Source organism: Phacochoerus africanus, chromosome 7, assembly GCF_016906955.1.
Source record: "Phacochoerus africanus isolate WHEZ1 chromosome 7, ROS_Pafr_v1, whole genome shotgun sequence".
In the NCBI taxonomy this organism is placed as follows: Eukaryota; Metazoa; Chordata; class Mammalia; order Artiodactyla; family Suidae; genus Phacochoerus; species Phacochoerus africanus.
Genome location: NC_062550.1, coordinates 45,859,029 through 45,872,604, shown reverse-complemented (window position 1 = coordinate 45,872,604; position 13,576 = coordinate 45,859,029). Strand labels below are relative to the sequence as shown.

Sequence of the window (13,576 nt, the reverse complement as noted above, 5' to 3'; positions counted from 1 at the left end):
TTTTCTGAGCTGCAATAAATATGAATTAAAGATTCATCAAAGGTTTATATTTTCAATTTCAGTTTTTGCCTCTGCTTTGAAGATGTATTCTGTGAATATGTCTGACATTTTTTTTATTTCCTTTGGTGCTGGATCCAGAGAACAATTCTTAAAACTTTATATCAAGGGTAGAGAGATAAATTTACTTGCTGTTAAGACCTTAGGGGTTGTTTTAGCTGCCAAGAGAGCATTGCTTATGTGCTGAGAATAATGTGAGAACCGTAGATGCCTCTGGTATTGATTTTACTCAGGCCGAGTTAAGAAAATGGCCACATGGAAGTTTTCTGTTTACAGAGAAGTAGGAAAGTAGTTATGAAAAAGAAGGTAGCTGTGATGCTTGACACAAGTTTATGCTAATTTAAAATTTTACTGTTGTTTACGTATAAAGTCAGGATTCATCTGCCAGGGTGAGGGTCTGCTGAAGATGTCACCAGGTCACCATGGAGAGATATGCTGCTAGATGTCTCCCGTCCAAAGGCTTTTTAATGGATAATGAATTCAGAATTTACCTCATAGAATCTGATCATTACCTATGGAAAAACTAGGTAAACATTACCTCATAAGATAATTTTTCATCTATTCATACGTCACTGTGCATATTTTAGATTTTTTGTATTATTATATAGAAATTTGGCTACTCAAGAATTTCTTCCTGTCTAAGACTGAACAAGCCAAACAACAAGAGTATCCTACACTGTGCATAGAAACACCGATACTAGAATATTGCTTTCTCAGAAACATCTTTTGATTTTGATCCATGTAGCAATTCTAAGATAGTTTCTTTGACATGGGTTTGTACCCACGGCCTATGGACGTGTCCGGGCCAGGGATGGAATGTGAGCCTCACCTGTGACCTATGACACAGCTGTGGCAATGCTGGATCCTTAACCCACTGGGCCAGGAATTGACCCAGCAATGCCACAGAGATGAGTTGGATCATTAGCTCATTTCACCACAGTGGGAATTCCGGTTATTATTTGAAAAATTTTCTCTTTCTATAGTTAGTACAATATAAAGAATACCAGATTGTCTTTAAAAATCACTACATCAGGAGTTCCTGTCGTGGCTCAGTAGTTTATGAATCCGACAAGGAACCATGAGGTTGTGGGTTCGATCCCTGGCCTCGCTCGCTCAGTGGGTTAAGGATCCGGCGTTGTCGTGAGCTGTGGTGTAGGTCGAAGACTCGGCTCGGACCCATATTGCTGTGGCTGTGGTGTAGGCTGACAGCTGCAGCTCCGATTAGACCCCTAGCCTGGGAACCTCCACATGCCGAGGATGTGGCCCTAAAAAGACAAAAGACAAAAAAAAAATCACTAAATGTTTCCTCCTAACTTTGTGAAGTCCCTAATAATGATTTACACAAACCTCTTCTGCCTTCAGGTTTATAACCAATGTGAAACAGTTTCACAGGCTAATTCCAGCCTTATTCCTATATGAACTGTACATAGTCCAAAAGCATCATTTTATGACATTTAAGATTTCAAAATATGTATCACAAGTTGTATCATAAATTCTTCTCATTGAATAGTAACCCTTTGATGTTCGAGTACATATGTTCTTTATAACATACATACCAGCATTTTATCAGGTGTATCAAATTCTTGAGGGTAACGACTACACTTATTTAACTTTTTATTTTGAAATAACTCTAGACATAGAAACAAATTGCAAAAATACTGCACTGAATTTCATGTGCTCTTTACACAGCTTCATGAAATGTTAACCCTTACATAACCTATTCCACATTCTGGAAACCAGAAACTGACATTTCTACAATACTGTTATCCAATGTAAAGAAGGTATTCCTGTTTTGCCAGTTGTCCTTCTGATGTTTTTTCTCCAGGTCCAGGATCCAATCTAGGATCCCACACTACGTTTAATTGTCATGTTTCCTTAGTCTCATCCAGTCTAGAGGAGTCTTTATTTTTCCTGACCTTAATACTTTTGAGGAGTTCTGGCCAATAATTTTGTAGAATGTTTCCCTTTGAGTTTGCTTGATGTTTTCTTATGGTAAGAACTGGCTTATGTATCTTTGACAGGAAAACCACAGAAGTGACACTGGCCCCGTCAGCGTGTTATATAAGAGCATACATGATGTCGATGAGTCTTGTTGCAGCTAAGCTAACTTTTGGTCATTTAGTTAAGATCTACCAGGTTCTCCACTGCAAAGTTACTATTTTTCCCATTGGAATAAATGATATCTTGGGAGGAGATGCTTTAAGACTAGGCAGATATCCTGTTCCTCATCAAACGTTTCACCTTTTACTTTATATTCCATTGATAATCTTTACCTCCAGCAGTCATTACTTGGTGTTTGCCAAATAATATGCTCATGCCAAGGAATGCTGATATATTTTATTTCCATGAGAATTAAGTTATTAGAACTCTGCTGTAAAGAAGAGCTGTTCCTTCTTCCCTTATTTATTCAGTTATTATAGCAATGTGGACTCATGAGTATTTATCTTATTCTATAGATTATAATTCATTGCTGTAACTATTCTGTTAACCCAGACTATCCCAGATTTGGCCATTGGAAGCCCCTTCAGGCAGGCTTTTGTGTCCTTTGACATATGCATATCATTTAAAAAATTTTTTTTTATTACTCAATGAATTTGTTACATTTATAGTTGTACAATGATCATCACAATCCAATTTTATGAGATTTCCATCCCACAACCCCAGTGCATCCCCCCACCCCCCAAACTGTCTCCTTTGGAAACCATAAGTTTTTCAAAGCCTATGAGTCAGTATCTGTTCTGCAAAAAAGTTCATTCTGTCCTTTTTTCAGATTCCACATGTAAGTGAAAGCATTTAATGTTGGTGTCTCATTGTCTGACTGGCTTCACTTAGCATGATAATTTCTAGGTCTATCCATGTTGCTAAAAATGCTGATATTTCAATGATTTTAATGGCTCAGTAATATTCCGTTGTGTATATGTACCACATCTTCTTTATCCACGGCTCTGTCGATGGACATTTAGGTTGTTTCCATGTCTTGGCTATTGAAAAGAGTGCTGCAATGAACATCGGAGTACATGTGTCTTTGTGAGTCATGGTTTTCTCTGGATAGATGCCCAGGAGTAGGATTGCTGGATCAAATGGTAGTTCTATTTTGAGTTTTCTGAGGAATCTCCATACTGTCTTCCACAGTGGCTGTACCAATTTACAATCCCACCAACAGTGTAATAGGGTTCCTTTAGCTCCACACCCTCTCCAGCACTTACTGTTTGTAGACTTTTGGATGATGTCCATTCTGGCTGGTGTGAGGTTGTACCTCATAGTGGTTTTGATTTGCATTTCTCTAATAAGGAGTGATGTTGAACATCTTTTCATGTGTTTTTTGGCCATCCGTATGTATTCTTTGGAGAACTGTCTGTTTAGATCTTCTGCCCATTTTTTGATGGGGTTGTTTGCTTTTTGGTGTTGAGCTGCAGAAGGTGTTTGTAAATTTTGGAGATTAATCCCTTGTCAGTAGATCCATTTGCAAATATTTTCTCCCATTTTGTGGGTTGTCTTTTTGTTTTGTTTAGGGTTTCCTTTGCTGTGCAGAAACTTTTAAGTTTGATTAAGTCCTATTTGTTTATTTTTGTTTTTACTGTCATTACTCGAAGAGGTGGATCTGAGAAGATGTTGTGGTTTAAATGAGAGAGTGTTTGGCCTATGTTTTCCTCTAAGAGTTTTATAGTATCTGGTCTTATAGCTAGGTCTTTAATCCATTTTGAGTTGATTTTTGCGTATGGTGTTAGGGGGTGTTCTAATTTCATTCTTTTCTGTGTGGCTGTCCAGTTTTCCCAGCACCACTTATTGAACAGGCTGTCTTTTCTTATGCACATCATTTTTAAAAAGCATTTTGTTACTGGAGTTCCCATTGTGGCTCGGTGGTTAACGAACCCCACTAGCATCCATGAGGACACGGGTTTGATCCCTGGCCTCACTCAGTGGGTTAAGGATCTGGTGTTACCATGAGCTATGGTTTAGGTCGAAAAAGTGGCTTGGATCCTGCATTGCTGTGGCTGTGGCATAGGCCGGCAGCTACAGCTCCAATTGGTCCCCTAGCCTGGGGACCTCCCTATGCCGTGAGTGTGGCCCTCAAAAGACAAAAACAAAACAAAAGACAGCATTTTGTTATTTACTCTTTGGCAGCACAAGATGCACCAAGTTTGTTTTGCTTCAGCCAGACTCTCAGTCATTTCTCCAAAGAATCCTAGTTCTTTTCATTGAAGATTGATATTTAAAACAAAATATGGCTATAGGGTTTACTGCCAGAGCTGGGAAATCTGTACACACACACACATAAACAGTTTACTCTCTCCATCTATTGACCTGTCTATTAAACTATTAAAGACTATTCTGGTACTTTTTAAAAATTAGAGTTGATTTACAACGTTGTGCCAATTTCTGCTGTACAGCAAAGTGACTCATACATATTTATACATACACATTATTTTTCCCATATTATCTTCCATCATGTTCTATCCCAAGGAATTGGATATAGTTCCCTGTGCTACACAGTAGGATCCCATTGCTTATCTATTCCAAATGTAAGAGTTTGCATTTACTACCCCCAAACTCCTAGTCCATCCCACTCCCTTCTCCCTCCCCATTGGCAACCACAAGTCTGTTCTCTATGTCTGATTTTTCTAATTACAACCCAGTACCACTGGTTTCCTTCTAGACTTTTCCCTTTCCTTATTTGTAACTCCCTTCTCCAACAGGGAGAAACCTGGCTTTCATCATCCTTGATATATTTACTCATTTACTGTGATCCCGCAATCCCTGTGAGAAACAAATTTACAAACTAGACTATAGTGTTTGGATACAATTCTTTTTGTCTTTAGCTTAACTGTGTAGATAGCAAAAATACCGATTCCAAAATTACTCAGATCTTTTCTTCTTGATCCCTTTCGATGTGGTCATGTTGTTTATTTGTGGTACATCTAGGTTCATTTGTTACTGTTTGTGTCCCACGCGAGTCCCTGGACACTTATAGGTTGATTTTAATTATTATTTGTTTAGGAGGTATGTGAAACTGCTCTAGTTCTAAGAGTCAAAACGATATGAAGTGATTCCTATGAATGTAATCCCTTGTATCATATTTCATGCCCTCATTCTTTCAATTCCGTTCCCACTCATGCCCTGTAGCTTCCCAGTTTCATGAATTTTTGGTTTATTCTGTATCTCTCTCTCTTTTTTGGCGGGGGGTGGGGGGCAGGGGCTGTGCCCATGGCACATGGAAGTTCCTGGGCCAGGGATGGAACCCAAGCCACAGCAGTGACAACGTTGAATCCTTAACCCACTAAGCCCCCAGAGAACTCCTTCTGTATTTCTTTTTGCACAGATGTGTTTTCTTATATATTAACTGCATTTGAATGTCTTTTTGTGGTACCAGGCGGTTTGAATGCTGTTTGGTGATTTTCTCTCTTAAGAGTACTGTTTGTAACTGGTATATTCTTACCACTAATATACTACTAGAAAGCTAATGAAACTATTATTTTCTTTGCTGAAAATTATTTTGGGGATTTTTTTTTTCTAGAGTGAAAATGAGAACATGAATTTTGATGGGCTCATTACCACTGAATTGTCTTATTCCTTAATAGGATTTGTCTAAAAAATGGTAACATAAAATAAGCAGCCATGTTTTTCAAGATTTAATGTGTTATATATATCTATCTTAGCAACATATTAAAAAAATTTCTTTCTTCTTATTTATTGAATCTGAATTATTTCAAGTGTCAATGAGAGCTGCTAGCCTGTTACATGAAGTCTGATGTGTTGCTTCTGGAAGTCATGCAGAATAGCTTGTCTTATCCCCAAGGCAAAACAAATCATGTTCCTGAGTCTGTTGAAGAGTGCTGTGCTGCATTTCAGTGTCCCCTCTTTTTCTTTTCTAATCCTCTGCAGGCGTTCGGGCAGTCCTTTTCCATCCACCGGAAAGTTGCTGAGGATGGAGAGACTCGGGAGGAAACGCTTCTGCAGGAGTCAGCCTCGAAGGAAGCTTACTATCTGGGGAAGATCTTGGAGATGCAGAACGAACTGAAGCAGAGCCGGGCTGTGGTCACTAACGTGCAGGCAGAAAATGAGAGGCTCACAGCTGTCGTGCAGGATCTGAAGGAGGTAAACAAACAACAAACCTATTCCCTGAGTGAGAAAAATAAGACAAAATGCTTTCTGAGAGGAATAAAACTTTTTCTCTAATTGGAGGAGCTCTGTTGAATAAGAAGCACCTAATACTGATGCTAGCAAATTTTCTGATTTTTTAGTAAAATAATCAGCTTGCCCTTTTCTATCTTTTATTGTTTGTTAAGAATAAGAGTCTTTGGAGTTCCCGTTGTGGTGCAGTGGTTAACGAATCCCACTAGGGGCCATGAGGTTGCGGGTTCGATCCCTGCCCTTGCTCAGTGGGTTGGGGACCCGGCGTTGCCATGACCTGTGGTGTAGGTCGCAGACGCGGCTCAGATCCCGTGCTGCTGTTGCATAGGCTGGCATAGGCTGGTGGCGACAGCTCCGATTAGACCCCTAGCCTGGGAACCTTCATATGCCGCGGGAAGCGCCCTAGAAGAGGCAAAAAGACCAAAAAAAAAAAAGAGTAAGAGTCTTTATTGAGTACTTGGGAACTGGCCTTGCTCTTTCTGTACAGGTGTTTAACAAATAGTGCCCTTCGAACTTCTTCCCCTTTACCTGTTTCAATATGGTTGTTGCACTGTGTCAGCACTAATTTAGAGTGACAGTGGTGTCAGCACGGAGCCCTCCTCATGGGAGCCCTGGGGGGTGCTCTAAGGGGTCTCAGACTCTGGCGATACAGAACCATAAACTGTCTAGTTGTTGACAAGCAGCCATTGTAGCTGGTGTGAATCTGGTCAGGAGCCTTCCTCAGTTCCTGCCTCCCCTGAACTCGCTTGCTCTTCCCCTTCACCTCTGCAGGCAGCAGCATCACATGCCAGCTCAGTTCTGAGTGGCAGAGTCATTCTGTCTCAGGGGGTGGAGTGACGATGGGAACAGAAATAGCCAAAAGCAGCTTCATCCAACAGACCCTTTTAAACAGCATTTTTGTAAACTTCATATTAAATCATTCACTCCATTGTTACAGAAATATTTATGTGTTTATTTTTAAATGTTCTTTTAAAAAAACTTTTTTAAAATTTAAAAAAATTTTTGGCCATGGGTGCAGCAGCTTCATGTGGGATCTCAGTTCCCAGACCAGGAATTGAACTTGGCTGCAGCGATGAAAGTGCTAACTACTAGATCAGCAGAGAAATCCCTGTTCCCTCCGGTTTTTTGTTTGTTTGCTTTGTTTTATTTTATGGCTGCACCTATGGCATATGGAAGTTCTCGGGGCCAGGGATGCACCCTACAGCAGCTGCAGCAACGCCAGATCCTTAATCCACTGCACCAGGCTGGGGATCAAACCCACACATGCAACAACTTGAGCCGCTACTGTCAGATTCTTAGCGCACTTTCGCTACAGAGGGAACTCCTTAATTGGGTTGTTTGTTTTGTTGAGTTGTATGAGCCGTTTGTATATTTTGGAGATTAAGCCTTTGTCAATCACATCACTTGCAAATACTTTCTCCTATTCAAAAAGAGAGAGAGAGAGAGAATGAAGATATAAGTTAGGAATGAACTGAGGCAACAAAAGAAAAAAAAATGTTGAGAGGCCCTATATTCAGATCAGTTCTCAAAATTTAATGAGCATCAGAATCACCTAGAGAACTCATTAAAACACACACTAGTCTTGGGCTCTACTCCTTGAAATCTGATTCAGTGTTCTAGGTGGAACCCAAGAATTTGCATTTCTGTGAAGTTCACTGCAGGTAAAGACCACACTTCAAGAATCACTAATTTCGATTGTTTGCATGGCTCAAAGCTGGGCATGGAAGTATCTTAAGACATAATTTGGGGAATTGGTGAATGATCACTTGGTTAGACTAGAAATCTTTTGATTTCCATGCATTTTCAATAGTTGGTTTACAGTAATTGAATAGCTTATCGAATTAAATTTATGTCTTTTTTAATCTAAAATAGCTCAAGGCAATTTAGCCATTCAGGTTTGTCAGTAACTAACAGAAGACAAACAAACAGGTGGTCAGGTTTCTGGTCTTCTAAGTGTGCCAACAATATATCTGTCAATATTCTTCCTGATGGGTTGAAAGTTAATAGTATTACTACACCCCAGAGCCCTGCTGATTTTCATGCAGGCCTTATGTTTTAATGTCACTAATAAAGTTATTATTAGCATGTAGGGCTGAGTGCCTTTGTAAAAGGATATGAGGAATAAATTCTATTTCTTGGTAAATTGACTCAGACTTTTGATGGCTGGTGTTAAGTTAAAATCCCAGATTTGTTTTTATTGTAGGCTAAGTATTATTTATTGTTTTGTACTCTAGGCGTTGATTGGTGCATAGTGATTGGAAGAGAGATCATGAAACAAAAAATTATGACCAGGTGGACCATGAGAAATAGACAAAGATAACCAGTGTAAAATGTAGTAAATCACCAGCTTGACTGATGCTATGTGAATTTAATAATTTAATTAATGGTATTATTTTTATTTACTGAAAGGACTCATCTCTTATTTTAGTAGGATCATTGGTACTAGCAATGATGCCTGTATATGGTGTGTGTGTTATGGAAGCTTTACACTCATATTTGCACACGTGTGTGTGTGTGTGTGTGTGGGTGTGTGTGTAATTCCATAGCCAGATTCTTTCCCATATATGACATGTATAGGATAGCAGTGGAAAAAAATGGGAACATTTCTGATTTAGATATTAGAAAATCAATATTCTAGTCTCAGCTCTGTTAAGTTTTAGGATTATATTCATGGTATTTGTTAATGATTATTTTAGTATCTAGTAAATGCATAATAAACATAAACTCTTATCATTAATAACTTTCTGCATCCTCCATAAAAATATCATTTTTCTTCTTTTGCTTTTTAGGACTGCACCTGCAGCTTACAGAAGTTCCCCAGGCTAGGGGTCCAATTGGAGCTGCAGCTGCTGAGCTACACCACAGCCACAGCAATGCCAGATCTGAGCCGCGTCTGTGACTTAGGCCACAGCTCATGGCAACACCAGATCCTTAACCCACTGAGCGAGGCCAAGGGCTCCATTCCACATCCTCGTGGATACCAGTTGGGTTTATTGCTGCTGAGCCACGATGGGAACTCCCATAAAAATATTGTTGCAGATACCATTTACTATGTATATCCATGTTATTAGGTTAAAGAAACTTAAATAAGTAAAAACCTCTTTGAATTTATTACCGTGAAAATTGTTTCTGTTAAGATATCAATCTGATGGTAGGAATTACAGTGTGTTTTTATTACTGTTTTGATTATTAAAAACTAACACTATGTTTAACTGTAAAATCTAATTTAGAGTTTTCATATAATTCTCATTTTAACATTTTATCAGCCTTATTGTATAGGTGTCTTTAGCAGTAAATAACTTTAAAATTTTTTTTTCTGCATGTGGATGTTCTAAGCTACAGCTGCAATGTACACCACAGCAGCAACAATGCCGGATCCTTAATCCTCTGAGTGAAGCCAAGGATCGAGCCTGAATCCTCACACATGCTATGTTGGGTTCTTAACCTGCTGAGCCACAATGGGAGCTCCCTAAATAATTTGTTTAAGTACAGGGAGTATAAAGAAAAAGTGTCACCCAAAGAACCAAATCAGAGTTAATCTTTTTTCTTTCTTTTTTTTTTTTTGTCTTTTGTTGTTGCTATTTCTTGGGCCGCTCCCGTGGCATATGGAGGTTCCCAGGCTCGGGGTGGAATCGGAGCTGTAGCCACCGGCCTACGCCAGAGCCACAGCAACTCGGGATCCAAGCCGCGTCTGCAACCTACACCACAGCTCACGGCAACGCTGGATCGTTAACCCACTGAGCAAGGGCAGGGACCGAACCCGCAACCTCATGGTTCCTAGTCGGATTCGTTAACCACTGCGCCACGACGGGAACTCCCTTTTTTCTTTCTTTTTATGGTCACACCTGTGGCATACAGAAGGTCCGGGGCTAAGAGTTGAATTGGAGTTGCAACTGCCGGCGTCTACCACAGCCACAGCAACATGGGATCTGAGCTGCAACTGTGACCTGAGCCTCAGCTTGCAGTAACACCAGATCCTTAACCCACTGAGTAAGGCCAGGGATCGAACCCACATGCTCCTGGATACTATGTTGGGTTCTTAACCTGCTGAGCCATAATAGGAACTCCCAAATCGAGTTTATCTTAACCAAATTAAGGGTTAATCCCACAGGCCCAGTAACAGGCAGAAGGGGAGAAAAATAGTTGGGTTATCTTGACTAGCATCATGTTTATACACATGACTATATATAAAATAGATAACCGGAGTCCCTGTCGTGGCTCAGTAGGTTATGAATCCAGCTAGTATCCATGAGGATGTGGTTTTGATCCCTGACCTCACTCAGTGGGTTAAGGATCCAGTGTTGCCGTGAGCTGTGGTGTGGGTCGCAGATGAGGCTCTGATCTGGCATTGCCGTGGCTGTGGTGTAGGCTAGGAGCTGCAGCTCTGATTTGACCCCTAGCCTGGGAACTTCCATATGCCACAGTTACAGCTCTAAAAAGCAAAAACAGGAGTTCCCATCATGGTGCAGAGGAAACAAATCCGACTGGGAACGATGAGGTTGTGAGTTCAGTCCCTGGCCTCGCTCAGTGGGTTAAGGATCCAGTGTTGCTGTGAGCTGTGGTGTAGGTCACAGATGCGGCTTGAATCTGGCATTGCTATAGCTGTGGCGTAGGCTGGCAGCTGTGGCTCCGATTGGACCCCTGGCCTGGGAACCTCTATATGCCCATATGCCGCAGGTGTGGCACTAAAAAGCAAAAAAAAAAAAAGCAAAAACAAACAAACGAAAAATAGATAACCAGTGAGGATCTGCTGTATAACATGGGGAACTATACTCAATATTTTGCAAACCTATAAGGGAAAACAATCTGAATCACTCTGCTGTACACCTGAAATTAACATGATATTGTATTGTAAATCAACTATACTTCAATTAAAAAAAAAAGATTATTTTGAATCTTGCCACAAGCTAATGCAATTTCTGGCACAGTATATGAAGTATTAGTACAGTAGCTAAATTTGTAATTTATTGGTAACATTTTATTAGGATGTGGCCATTTTATATTTTAAAAGCTCATTAATCCATATGATTCCTATTACATTTGAAGGTCCATTTTTCCCCCATAATATTTTCATAATATATTTTCATAATATTCCACCTCAATTTCCAGAAATCTTTTGTATCCACATCGATAAATTTTTAGGGCATGAAGGCACCTTAGTGATTATTTGGTAAAGACTACTTCCAGATCAGTCATTCTTTCTTCAGTTGCCTGGAATGGCCATGCAGCCTTCACTCAGACACTTCCAACACTAAAAATAGGTAAACTGGGAGTCCCTTGAAGGGACTATGTTTTGTCTGTCATTTCGCTTGGTATCCCTAGCACCCAGCCCAGTGCCTTGCCAAAAGCAGACATTAAAAAAAAAAGTTTTTTGAGTTGAACAGAAAGAACATACTTTGGGAATTAGCCACCCCTGCTTTGAATTCCATCTGTGCTACTTAACAACTATGTGATACTGGGCAAGTTATTTTGTTCGGTAAGCTTCACTTTCGTCACTGCCAACATGGAAATAACAATACTTACATACAGGTCCTATGTCAGACGCCCCACTCAACAGAGATATGAAATCACACTTGTTCCTTGTCTTCCAGCTCCCTCCAAGGCTGCCCAGCCTGGTGCTTACCATCTCTAATTGGTAAACTGCTCTTTTCTGTTCAGTGAGTAGTTGACTCTCTGTGCTGTTCACTAAGTGACTGTATTCCTAGACTCTGAATCTACAGAGAATACGTTTTTTAGTTTTCTATACCACTTGACAATTTTAGCCCATGCCCAGCAGTTTCAGATATTTGGAAAGAACTATCTTGTTATCTCTTTTTCAGATTAAACCTCTCCAGATCCATTCCTCAAGTGACATGGTTTTAGGATGCCTCAGCATTCTGGTTATTACCTTCTGAGACTGACATCTGATGTCCTTAAAAATTTGTGTCTGCATTTTTTTTTTTTTTTGGTCTTTTTAGGACCACACCTATGGCGTATGGAAGTTCCCAGGCTAAGGGTCGAATGGAGCTACAGCTGCCGGCCACAGCCACAGCAACTCAGGGATCTGAGCCATACCTGCAACCTACACGGCAACACTGGATCCTTAACCCTCTGAGTGAGGCCAGGGATCAAACCTGAGTCCTCATGGATACTAGTCAGATTTGTTTCCACTGAGCCATGATGAGAACTCCAAAAATGTGTGTCTGCTTTTAAAAAACATGATATGGAGTTCCTGTGTGGCTCAGTGGGTTAAGTATCCGGTATTGTCAGTGCAGTGGCTCATGTTCGATCCCTAGCCCAGGAACTTCCACATGCTATGGGCATGACCAAAAAAATAAACTAAAAAAACCAAAAGAATCCCCATGATTCTATTGACTATCTTTACCCCATTGGAAATTTTTGGAAATGTGAACTGATGGATGTAGAATTTGAATTTCTCATCTTAGGGTTTTTGTCTTTTTGGATTTTCCATGTTGCAGGCATACCTTCATTCATTCAGCAGAGGTCTCTTTGGTTTGCCATGAGCCAGATGCCTGGGTGCTTGGAAAGCACCAGCCAACAAAAATTCAACAACAAGTGGTTGTTTTTAATATTAAAACCACTAAATGTCTTTAGAAACTATTTCCTTCTACCCTTTAGTATTTACATAGAGAGTGAGCTGTGTTTTGGACAACATATACTGTAGATTGAATGTATCCCCCTAACATTTATGTATTGAAACCTAATCCCCAGTGTGATGGAGGTGGGGCCTTTGGAGTGATTACGTCAGGAGGGCAGAGCCCTCATGAATGAGACCCTATAAAAGGCCCACAGAGGGAGTTCCCATCCTGGCTCAGTGGTAACAAACCTGACTAGTATCCATGAGGACTCAAGTTTGATCCCTGGCCCTGCTCAGTGGGTGAAGGATCCGGCACTACTGTGAGCTCTGGTGTAGTTTGCAGTCGCGGCTTGGATCCCATGTTGCTATGACTGTGGCGTGGGCTGGTGGCCACAGCTCCTATTGGACCCCTAGCCTGGGAACTTCCATGTGCCATGGGTGCGGCCCTAAAAAGCAAAAAAATAAAAAAATTAAAAAAAATAAGGCACCACACCCCCTCCCCTTGCATCATGTGAGGACACAGCAGAAGATGGCCATTTATAAACCAGGATGTGGGCCCTCACCTGAGACTGAATCTGCCAATGCGTTGATCTTAGACTTCCCAGTCTCCAGAGCTATGAGAAATAGATGTCTATTTAAGGCATTCAGCCTGTGGTGTCATTGTTATAGCAGCTCCAATAGACTAAGACAACATATAACATTTCATACAGCAAATTTATCCTCATCTTAGTCTCTTGTTAAAACTAAGGTACTAGATGGTACCTTCTATGACTATGCAAAAAACATCTAACAGCCGGATTAGATGCCAAG

General features: G+C 40.4%; 1 protein-coding gene across 4 annotated transcripts in view; it reads left to right on the top strand.

The window, feature by feature from the left end:
• BICD1 (BICD cargo adaptor 1) overlaps positions 1-13,576 on the top strand; it is a 239,672-nt gene that overhangs the window by 105,711 nt on the left and 120,385 nt on the right. For all 4 annotated transcript variants that reach the window (XM_047787261.1, XM_047787258.1, XM_047787259.1 and 1 more), the window contains exon 2: positions 5,941-6,153. In XM_047787261.1, the coding sequence (XP_047643217.1) occupies positions 5,941-6,153 (213 nt within the window). The remainder of the gene's footprint in view (positions 1-5,940; positions 6,154-13,576) is intronic.